The sequence below is a fragment of the Penaeus vannamei genome, chromosome 6, assembly GCF_042767895.1.
Source record: "Penaeus vannamei isolate JL-2024 chromosome 6, ASM4276789v1, whole genome shotgun sequence".
In the NCBI taxonomy this organism is placed as follows: Eukaryota; Metazoa; Arthropoda; class Malacostraca; order Decapoda; family Penaeidae; genus Penaeus; species Penaeus vannamei.
Window position 1 is genome coordinate 6,633,144 of NC_091554.1, and position 11,369 is coordinate 6,644,512.

General features: G+C 45.7%; 1 protein-coding gene across 1 annotated transcript; it reads right to left on the bottom strand.

The window, feature by feature from the left end:
- Window positions 1-1,957: 1,957 nt before the first annotated feature.
- On the bottom strand, window positions 1,958-10,679 carry LOC113803892 (daf-12-interacting protein 1). Its single transcript, XM_027354706.2, has 8 exons — window positions 10,416-10,679; window positions 6,778-9,886; window positions 6,296-6,519; window positions 5,842-6,069; window positions 4,714-5,362; window positions 4,274-4,418; window positions 3,655-3,820; window positions 1,958-3,375 (listed from the first exon to the last, which is right to left on the bottom strand). The coding sequence occupies exons 1-8, from the start codon at window positions 10,530-10,532 to the stop codon at window positions 3,238-3,240; spliced, it is 4,776 nt and encodes a 1,591-aa protein (XP_027210507.2). The 5' UTR covers window positions 10,533-10,679; the 3' UTR covers window positions 1,958-3,237.
- Window positions 10,680-11,369: the final 690 nt, after the last annotated feature.

Sequence of the window (11,369 nt, forward strand, 5' to 3'; positions counted from 1 at the left end):
CAAATAAAGACGATTTTTAAAAAAAAATTTGAGCTAGAACATAATACTGAATGCTGGAGACCCCAAGAAAGAGCGAGGAAGGAATCAAGGAGAAACGAAGCAGGCAAAGAGAACACCGCGGATAAAGGAAGGGCGAGGAACTCAAGAAAAAAAAGAAAAAAGAAAAAAAAAGAAGAAAGCGGAAGGAAAAAGTATCGGGAAGACAAAGTTGTGTGAGTTAGAGGCAAGCCCTGGGGGGAACTTGGGGAGGGGGTGGAGGGGGGGGGAGGAGGAGGGGCAAGCGAGAAGGCGAAGGGGGGAGGAGGGAAGTAGGTGTAAGAAAGAAGGTTTATGAAAATTTAGCTGGGGCAGAAAATTACGAAAGTTTGGACTGCGTATTGACGAAATAGTTTGCCAATATCCCAAATCCATGACGGGGGATACGAGAGAGAGAGGCAGACAGACGTCCAGAGAGAGAAAAGAAACGAAGAAGTGAGAAAGATTAACAGCCATACGAAGAGAAGGAGAGGGAACAGTGTGTAATAAAGCAGGGGAAAAGAGGGAAGCGCCTGGGACCACGGCGAGGGAAGTGCAAGGGGATCGCAAGCCAAGGGGAAAGGTGGCATTTCCTTTCATAAATACTTTCAGCCAAAAGATTTAGCCAGGGGGAGTTAGAGGAAGAATATCAGTCTCGATATTTCTTTTTTTTTCCCTCCTCCTCCTTTCCTATTTTTAACTCTGCGTCTTATTCCCTTTTCATCAACAAGCATTACTTCAGAACTTGATAAAATGACGGGGAAAAAAAACAACAGCAAAGGTTTTCTTTCACCAGGACTAAGAGATCTAAGAAACTGACAGTCTGCCCAATGAACACAATTAGGTGAAATTGCCTTCTCTGATTCACGACTTCACGACCCTGGCTCTTTATGGACTTACGCGTATCAAAGAAAATGACTTTGAAATTCACTCTCTTCTCTGACGGTGCCTTTGGCCGACAGGAAGGGTTGAGGAAGGAGTTTTAACAGGGGAAGGGGAGGGGGAAGGAGGGCGTCGTTGCCATAAACCGTGCAGCCAGGAATAAACTTGTCTCCTTCACCTTTTGTTACGTCAGGGTCGGCTAAGCTGAGATGATCCTTATTGTGAGTATGGCCAGTGCAAAGGTAGTCTTTTTTCATCCACGTAGACACAGGAGAAACTATTTGTACCATTACCATTACCTTTCTCATTCACGTGGACACAGGAGAAACTATTTGTACCATTACCATTACCTTTTTCATTCACGTGGATATAGGAGTGACTATGTACTAATACTATTACGTCTTTCATCTATGTGGGCACTGAAGAGACCATATGTACTATTATCATATATTCTTTTACCATATGTACTATTACAGTTTCCACCCACATGTACGCAGTAAGAGTATATATATATATATATATATATATATATATATATATATATATATATATATATATATATATATATATATTCCGTGAACATTAAAAACATTTGTACTAGAATGCCATGAATGAAAATGAATAACTCCACAAGGCAAGAGAAGTATTTGAAATCATTCAGTTACATATTTATCCGAAATACATGTGTTTTGGATAAAGATATAAATCGAGAGGAGTTAAATACTTCAATTACGCTATGATGTTATTCAATCATGTTTGTTTTGCTCTGCATTTGTCTCAATAGATTCTAGAGATCATTATTTTTGGTCCACGTAGGAACAATGGTTATTTTTTCACGAAAACAGCATAGGTCACGTCTCTCTCTCTCTCTCTCTCTCTCTCTCTCTCTCTCTCTCTCTCTCTCTCTCTCTCTCTCTCTCTCTCTCTCTCTCTCTCTCTCTCTCTCTCTCTCTTTCTTAGTCGATATGCATATCTCCCCTAACTTGTATTCAAATAATGTGTTTTACTATACTTTTGAGTTTTGGTGGGATATATCAGTGAAACCATTAAAAAAATAGAATAATGTCAAATATATTTTATTCTGTTAATAAGATATTACAAGCAAATGTTAAGAAAAAAGTTTCATACAAAATGTTATATACAACAAAAAATATACAACTTGTGCAAGGTTATCCGAATATTTGTCGAGAGTATTTTCGAAAAAAGGTTCATTGAAGGGAACGGACCACCATAAGGTAGAACCATCAGTCTCGGAAATGTACAAAATTGGAGTCGATATGTTAGCAAACGAACACTGGCATCTAGTTCAGTTTACACCTGTGATTCGGCTCAAGTGGCGTGAGCGAAATATTTCCATTGGTTTCATCTTTTTTTTTTATAATCATACATTTCCATTACATTTCACTAAATGGTTCGTTTTTTTCCTTCTCTTCTATATAAATTATGTATATATATACAGTAAGTATCAAATAAATCTACTGTTTGCTTACCTTTTATCATAATTGGTAGTTTAGAAGAAAAAACTTCAAAATAACAACAATAACAATAATGATAACTGCACTTGATTAAGCATTCATATCACTGAACGCCGATCTCACAGGACATATATAGTATTATAAACATCTCTTGGTTAATACTATCATCTATTTCAACAAACCGATATCAAATAGACACCCCGTTAAGAAAATAACAACAATTTGAGCATGGGCGTGTCAAAGTCTGTCACCGCAGCCCAGCGTTATTTGATAAAAGGACGATAGCCTATGTTCTTATCTCTAAAGCTTATCCATTTCTAGTGAACTCCTATCTTTACTTGGGAGATGAAGGGGGGGAGGGATGAATACATCCATTCTTGCGTATTAAAAATTTTACAAGTGCACATTTTTTCTTTTTTTATATACATACATACATACGTACAAACATACACGCAGATACCTAAAGAGCGTCCAGATATTCTCTCTCACAGGACGGAAGCATTAAAGCTCATAACCATGAATATTAGTTTTACATGAGGTGAACAATGATTTTATTACAGCTAATACTGGTAAAAGGTACATTAAGCATAGCCTATGTACCTAAAAGATCCAAGTTGTCATTTCATTATATTTTTTTTCTTCCATTTTGGCACTCGGAACTATTGCTCCGCACGACAACTCTGGATAATATTAAAGTCATTTTCTTTTGTTGTCTTTCCCCGACATAACATTTTTCTTAGTCACCGTTCTGTTTGTCGAGATGATAGCCGTTTTCTTTGACAGCACAGCGAGCTCTCGTTCTCTTATATTTTAGGCATAAACTTAACTAATACAGGTCTCATCTTTTGCTTGATGATAAAATCGCTTAGTTAACTGGGAGAATCTTGGTAGGAGGCGGTGGACTGAAGGAAACCGGTCTGTAACCCTTGGAGGCGTTGAAAGGAGTTAGCATGCTGTGAGCGAACCTTGCTGGGCTGCTGTCTACTGGCGGATACCCGTTCATCTGCAATATACGACCTGGTTAGTTTCTGAAACACTCAATTTACTTTTATATTTTGACTAATGGTAAAGCGTTTGATCTCTGTATTCTTATTCTTACAAGAATATTGAGAAAAAAAGGCTTTTATCTTTACAGTTATATTCATGTATACTGCTAGAACATAACATTATTGATGATTTCAACCAAAGTCCTATATTATCAGTACAACTGTCATTAAAAACTTAAAGCGACGTAATAGGAATGATTCCCTAACAGCCAACGCGATCCCGTGAGAACACTAACCCTAGTGTAGTTATGGCTGAGGGAAGTGTCGGCAAGATGATGACTGGACTGGTGGTGTCGCGCTGTAGATGACGACGACGACGAGGACCCAGTCTCGAGCAGGTCGACGGAGGCACTGCGATGGACGCCGCTGCTGCCTACGGAGCGTCGGTCATCGCTGGAGTGCCTGACGAAGGACGTGGTCGCGTTAGTGTAATTCATCAGTGGATCACAATAATCTATCTCGTTGCTGTCTCGCATTGTGCAACTGAATTACCTCTACGAATGGGAGTTTGTTGCAGATATAATTCCATGGGAAAGGCTAATCAGTAGCAATTCGAGGTGTCTGATTCTATTTTTGAAAAAAAAAAAAAAGGACACGGGGTTTATTTTGATGATGTCACAAAAGTTACGGATGTTTTGTAAAAATGGTCGATCATTTTGGTCTTTCATTTTCTAAGAGGATGGAAAACAATGATTTTAATGGTTATATTTCCATTGAATAATCATCAAACCAGACGCCATGACACCTCTTCCAGTTGCTACTGATCTAGCTTTTCCCATAAATCCATGCAGAAGGACTATAGGCCTATACGATCAACCGATGACGACATGCAAGCGAAGAGAGCAAGAGACTTACTTTGAAAATCTATCACTCTCGTCGTGTCGTTTCATCTTGACGGACACGACGTTCGGGCCGATCACGTGGGCGTTCCCGCGGCAGAAGTCTCGGCGGTAGTTGCTGCTCCTGTTGCTGTCCGTGGGCGTGACGGAGACGGCCGGACCTAAAGGGAGGGAAGACGGGGTTATAAGGAGGTTTTCCACGGCGAGGTTCTTTCATTACGTCGCCATACTTCTGGCAAGAATATTTAAAATAAATAGTGAAAGAATGATAACTTCTAGATGTTACATGAAGCGATGTAGGCTTAATTATAAGTGAGCAGATAAAATAAATCAAAATCAAGTACGAGTAACCAGCGTGAAGGCTGTACATGAAAGCATACTCGCTCTGGGACCAAGTTTGCAGAGCGCTGGGCTGTGACACGGAAACTATAATTTAGATTCGAAAACTATACTTACTGCTTGGAATGCGGCCCGGCGGGGAGTGGGAATGACGCGAGGAACCACGATATTCCCGATATTCTCTGCGTTCCTGGTGGAATTCGGGAAGTTCCTGCGTCAGACGGCGACTCTCCGGTGACTGAGACCTGCGGGAGCCTTCTCTGTGGTGGTGCCTGCCGTGGTGCTGCTGCAGGCCCTCTTCCTGCGGGTGGTAGTACTTGTAGCGCTGCGACTCGCGCTCTGCTACTTCGTTCAGGTGGTTGTAGACGGACTTCCGGCCGCCGCCGCTGTGCTTGGGGCGTGAGGGGCTCTCGCGACCGCCGCCCACGACGCCCCCGAGACGCGTGTCGCCGCTGCGCTTCCTCGACGCGGCGATGATCTCGGCGCGGAACTCCTCCCTCGGGTTCGCCTTCAGATCCTCGCTGTTCTTCCTCGACGACGCGGCCGAGGAACCCGAGTAGTCATCGCTCGTCTTGCGCGGGGAAGACGCGGGCGCCCCGTCGGGTTCCTGTCGGGGTGCGGAGGTGAGGGTGGTGGTGGTGGAGGTGGAGGAGGAGCGGCTCTCGCGGCGGCCCTTCACCCAGCTCTTGATCCCCGACAGGAGGCCGGGCGAGGACTCGGCGGGGAGCTCCGGGGGCAGCGACGAGAACGGAGACCCGTAACTCTGCTGCAGGAGGAAAGGAGGATCAGACGAAGGGCATGGATGGCTGAATAGGGGCGGACATGTTAGTAGGTATGGGATTTTTATATATGTATGGGTATATAAGTATGTATTTGTTTAAGCAAACACACTCACTCACTCACACACACATACAAATACATTCTCTCTCTCTCTCTCACACACACACACACACACACACACACATACACATACACATACACATACACACACACACACACACACACATACACACATACACACATACACACACACACACACACACACACACACACACACACACACACACACACACACACACACACACACACACACACACACACACACACAAACATCCTCTCTCTCTCACACATACACACACACACAAACGTTCTATCAGAAAAAAAAAACTTCAAGACACAGCCACATCTATCTTATTCAACAGACACGAAGAGTAATCCATAACCCTGAAGAAGCTGAAGACCTACCTGGGGAGGAGATGACCGAGGAGGCGGAGGTCTTGAGGAATCTTGACTCGACACCTCTTGCTGGTCTGAGGAATACGATGACGGTGGGTGGTCATCGCTGGAATAAGAGTTGTTGTGGCTGTGTTGTGGTTTCTGCGGTTGTTGTTGTTGTTGCATGTGGAAGAGTTTGAGTTGTTGCTTGAGTTTCTTCTTCTCTCGCTCTCTCTTTTTCTGGAATTCTTCTTCGACCTGTAAAGATTCCGTGGGTTATTTATATTTTTTTTCTTTTGTTAATTTTCTGTAAACGTCGAACACAAAATTGGGGGTTATATTTTTTTATTTATATTTTGTTAATTTGCTGTAAACGTCGAACATTAAATTGGTACGTAATTAGAATTTCACACTGAGACCAAATGATAGAATCTGGGTGGTCTGGGGCATATATGCATTAAGATATCAAATGATCCTTTCCCACCTTTTTCATAGCTTCCATCTCCTTCAGTCTCAGCCTCTCCTTCTCGGCGACTTCGCGTGCAAGTTTCTCCTCCAACTTTCTCTTCTCCAGAATCCTGACGGTGCTCTGGTAGGAGAACTTCTTCCCTTTACTCTTCTTCAAGTGCGGGTGAGAGTCGGGAATGTTGACCGGCAGGGAACTGGGCCCGTGATAGCTCTCGGGGGGGAGAGCTGGGTCCTCATCGCCTGGGAAGGAAAGAAAGGCGTTAGCAGAGTGCATTTGGTCGTGAGTGGATGGTATGAATGAGTGTGCCATATCTTGTAACATTATTTGTTTTCATTTATACTCGATCTGTAATGCTATTGGCTTCGATATTCTTAATCAGATGTTTCATTTTATTTGGTTATTGCTGTTAATGTTTTATCTATCTGCATAAAAGGATTTATAGATTCATTGAATAATAGAATATGATAGTTTTATAGGAATTCCACATGAATACTCACCTGACGGGGGTTTGCGCTCATTATCAGGTGAAAGCGGCCGTATGTTATGATGGTCGTAGTGTCGCTCGTTCTCGTCCTCATTACCGGAGTCCCCGCGCAGTACCTTCCGTGAATTGTATTCGGGCAGGTACATGATATGGCCAGCCCCTCCGTGCTGCAGGTAAGAGGGCGTTCGCGATCGTGTTTCGTCGTAGGGGACGTCGGGAGCACCATTTCCGCCGATGCGAGACTCGGACCTGCTTCGAGCGGCTCGAGAACCTGAGAGATTGCTGACACTGTCTTGCTCTTCACACGTGTTGAGGGAATTGGGGATGGAACGAGACATGGACCAGTTGTCGCGCCACGTTGCGTCGTCGCCTAGGGGCTGCGTGTGAGGATCTTCAGGAGACCTGCTCCTCTGAAGGCTGTCCTCACCGCCAGGACTCTTTCGTCCGAGGGCCACGATGGCTCCGGATACAGATCGCTTTAATTTCCGAAGGCTGTTGAACTTTTGTGGAATGTTGTCTCCTCCTGGGCGTTTCTTCCACTTTGGCCAGTTATCCTTCTTCTCTGACATGATGAGCTCTAAGATCACTTCTGTCTCTACGGGACTGTCTGGTTCAGTTTCTGGTTCTGTTGTTATTTCTGGTGATTTGCCAAACATGTTCGACCGTGATGTTAATTTTGGCGGCGTGGAAAGGCCCTGAGGTAAGCCAGGCTGTTCACCACTTCCATCTAGACTATTATCATCTAGATCCTGAGCAGGTGTCCAAGCTCTCCTGACCTCCTGACGCCCGGAAGCCACGGGTGATGATACTGCCAGGGGTCCAGACGAGCTCTTGGTTTTCTCTGGTGGACTGAGGGGCTCGAATTCATGAGTAGGTCCAGGGCTTCCAGCATCACCGGAGATGCCCGAGTCAGCAGATTTCTCACCAGACCCACGCGGAGGTGCTGTTGGCCGTGTGTACCTCTGGATTTTTGTCTCATACACAGAGTCCGGATCTTCACTACTGCGACTCTCATTGAGAGGCTCTTTCTGTCGGCTAGCTCGCTCGAGGCTTAGAGAGCGCCAAGCAGCATTAGGACTGAATCTGGGTATTTCATACTGGCGTCGAGGAAGTGTAGGGCGTAGGTTTATGCTAACTTCCCCTTCCATTTGGTCGTGTTCATTATCTAGGTACAGACTGCCAGAGTTTTGGCGTGAGTGATAGCCCCCGTCCTCACGCCTAGAAGAACCGCTTGTCCTGCTTTCCCCATCAGTACGGGACATTTTGTGCCTTTCAATGGCAATCGCAAATTCTTCAACATCACGTGATAGCTTGCGGCGATCTGCATGGCTCTGATGTTTGGTGCCAGCGTCAGTTTCATCAACAGTTGCCTTGTGACTCTCTTTGCGGGCGCTGCGGCTACGACTTCGGCTTTTCTCAGCGCGCTCGAGGGTACGCCGAGAGAACTCCACTGTCTGGCCAGTTATACGCACCTCATCCTGATTCTTTGTCTTGGCTGCTTCTTCTTGATTCTTAATCTTAGCCATTTCTTCCTGATTCTTGATCTTGTGAAGACCGGTATTTGTTTCGCCCCGAGTGTCCCGTTGTACCTCTGGTTCCATTCCAAAGAAGAAGGTTTTAGGCTGCGAGGTATTGTGGTCCGCAGCCGCAGCAGTGTTACGACTAGATGGCCCGGATGGCCGTTTCTCTGGTTCCTTATTCTTCCTTGTCAGGGTTGACACAGTGACCTCGGGTTCTGAAGACTTCTTGAGATTCTTTACAGTACTGATGAGTTCAGCTTGAAGACTTGCCGACATCTTCTTCCGCTGCATAACTTCTCTCTCTGCTTTATCCCATTCATCATCTACTTTTGTACTGCTGTTTTTCTTTTTCATTTCGGCCTCCGCCCTGTCCCATTCGTCCTTGATCTCCCTGTTTTCTACTTCTTCTTTTATTAGCTCATGATGAGAGCCACTGGATGATGAACGACGATGTGAAGCATTTTCTCGATAAGAGTCAAGGCGCGTGGCCATCCTTCCAGACAGCGGAGTAGAGGCCTCCCCTGCCCATTGCTTCCTCTCCTCCAGCTTTCGTTCCAGTGTGCTCATTCTGCGGTGGCTCTTCTGGTGGTCCCTCTCCAGGGTGCTGCTTCTCCTTGATTCCCTTTCAACAGCACTGTTCTTCCGCGAGTCACGTTCTAGTGTGCTGCTTCTTCTCGTCTCAATTTCACGTGAACTTGATCGGCGACGAGAATCCCTTTCGAGTGTGGACCACATGCGAGGTTCCTGTGGATGGTGGAGGTGTGTCAGGCTCGTGGCTGCTACTGGCCTTCCAGGGGACACTGGGGGGTGGCTTAATTCGTGCTGCAGGCAGTCGAGACTACGGGCACGTTCACGGATCTCCTCACGTGGTGAACGTCGTGGTGAACGGGATACCGCAGACTGCCTCTCCTCACTAACTGCTCGTAATCGGTCTTGCTCCTCACTGGAACTTCTCTGATCCTCACCAGGTACTGGGCGGCGGGATTCATTCTTCTTGCGGAAAAGACCCATCTTACGAGGCTTCGACTTCTGGGCTTCATAGGAGGAATCCCGGGGCCTTGAGCTCGATCCGGGCCATTGCGACCAGTGGTCTTGCATGGCTATGTCACTCACGGAATGGGCTCGCTCAGCTCCTCGAGGCAGGGAGTGCGTGTCCATAACATTCTCTACAGGAGCAGCAGGAGCCTTGTACTTCTTCTTCGACTTTATCCTGCCCTTCGTAGGCGACTGACTGATAATCGTATGCTGGGTCTGTGGCGGCGTAATGGGAGTCGGGGTCGGCCCTCTGAGGTCCGGTTCGCTCGCGTAGTTCTTGGAAGGAGGACGACCGAACCTCAGGTCGTGAATGGACGCCGCTCGCTCGTCGTGGAGATGGGGGTTGTGGAGAGCAGTCATGGAGGCCGAGTGAGGGGGCTGGAGGACATGGTGAGGGGGGTGGTGGGGAGGGTATGGCTGGTGAAGGGAAGTGGGGGGAGGGAATGCTGGGTGGTGGGGAGCATGGAATTCGCTCATTCGTCGGGCGGTTATTGTGCCCTTGCTCTGGAGGAGGTGTCCGTTCTCCGTCGGGCGTAGACGTTGTCCCGGCACCCTCTCTGGCAACACCTGGAAAGAAGAACAACAAGTAATATAACTGCAACATTAAAACAAGGGGTTGATTTTTATATATATTTAACCCCCAGGAATTGAAATCGAATTGGTATGTTAGTTTACAGATTGTACATCTCAAGAATCAAAATTAAATTATGTTAATTTGTAGTTCTTACACCTTAGGGACATTGACAAAATTTCTTGTCAGTTGATAGTGAGAGAGGAAATGAACTGAAAAGCGTTTCAATAACTTGATATACAGATTCGAATTAACCATTATTTCATTTTTGCACAGTAGATAATTTTAATAAAAAAATCTGATAAACCATAATGAATCATGATTTATAGAAGGCTTTAACTGTTAACTGAAACCGCTAACTGCTAATAGCTAACCAAAACAATGTTACAGTTCTAAGAAACTTTGGCAAATCTCAAAATATAAGGGACTATGCTATCTCCATTCTCTATTATTTGATAGAGGTACGTCAATTAACCATATCGGTCTATTATTATCATGGCAACGTATTAAAACAATAATTCACACCTTATTTTCCGTTGTAGCACCATATTTCTTGAGTCGCTTATTCTCCCGAGGGAAACTCTGGGTCCAGTTCGGCGGCGGCTGTGAAAGCGCCACGCTTCCGCTGTTTTGATTACCCATCCTGACGTCACCACCAGAAACGTCGCTGATTGGCCCAGGAGATCACTTCCAGCCGCTGGTTGGTTGAGATGATCCGTGACGTAGGCAGGTGGGAAGATCGAATACGTCACGGATACGTCACCCACTTCTCGTTTTCTTTAGCTAGGAGGCTAATGAAAGACGAAAAGCGGTGAACGGTCGCCATCCTTGAGGAAGCTGTGCATCTTGTTGGTTCAGCACCTGGAAGAAAACGACTTAATTAGGTTCATTTATTACAGCTGAGGCCAATTTGTTCTTTGTGTTAATGTTAATGTGTTTGTATTTAGAGTTTTATAATAGAAATGACATATCATTATGCTTATATATTTTCGCTCAGCATTCAAGCCTCTCCCTCCCTCCCTCCCTCTCCCTTCCCTTCCCCTCCCTCTCCCTTCCCCCCCTCTCTCCCTCCCTCGCCCTCTCCTTCTCTCCCCATACCAGTCCTCCCCAAATCACAGCATACGAAAGAAGGATATTTCCACCTTCCTTGAATCTGAATTAACAATTAAACTGGGAATCAAACACCCGTCCCTCACGCCCGTAGCCAAACCACCCACCCACACTCACGTAAACTTATACCAACGCATATGGCAACATTCACAGTAGGATGGTCACGTCGCATGACCTAAGTTCTGTTTTTCAGTCTCACCCCAAAACGGGAGCGGGTCGTTAAGGTTACAGCTCCTGGGGTCTAAAACTGATTTAATTTATTCAGTGACTCCTCCCCTCCCCTCCCCCCATTTTGTGACCCCCCTCCCTCCATTCGATGGCCCTCCAATCCCCCAATCAGTGGCCCCCTCCCCCTCCTTTTTCTGAAGA

Bases quoted from the DNA above. Each gene is read 5' to 3' on its own strand.
- LOC113803892 (XM_027354706.2), bottom strand. From the start codon at position 10,532: ATGGGTAATCAAAACAGCGGAAGCGTGGCGCTTTCACAGCCGCCGCCG. The intron at 6,520-6,777 runs GTGAGTATTCAT...TTTCCTTCCCAG, and splicing joins TGAGCGCAAACCCCCGTCAG to GCGATGAGGACCCAGCTCTC. The intron at 6,070-6,295 runs GTGGGAAAGGAT...GAATCTTTACAG, and splicing joins AGATGGAAGCTATGAAAAAG to GTCGAAGAAGAATTCCAGAA.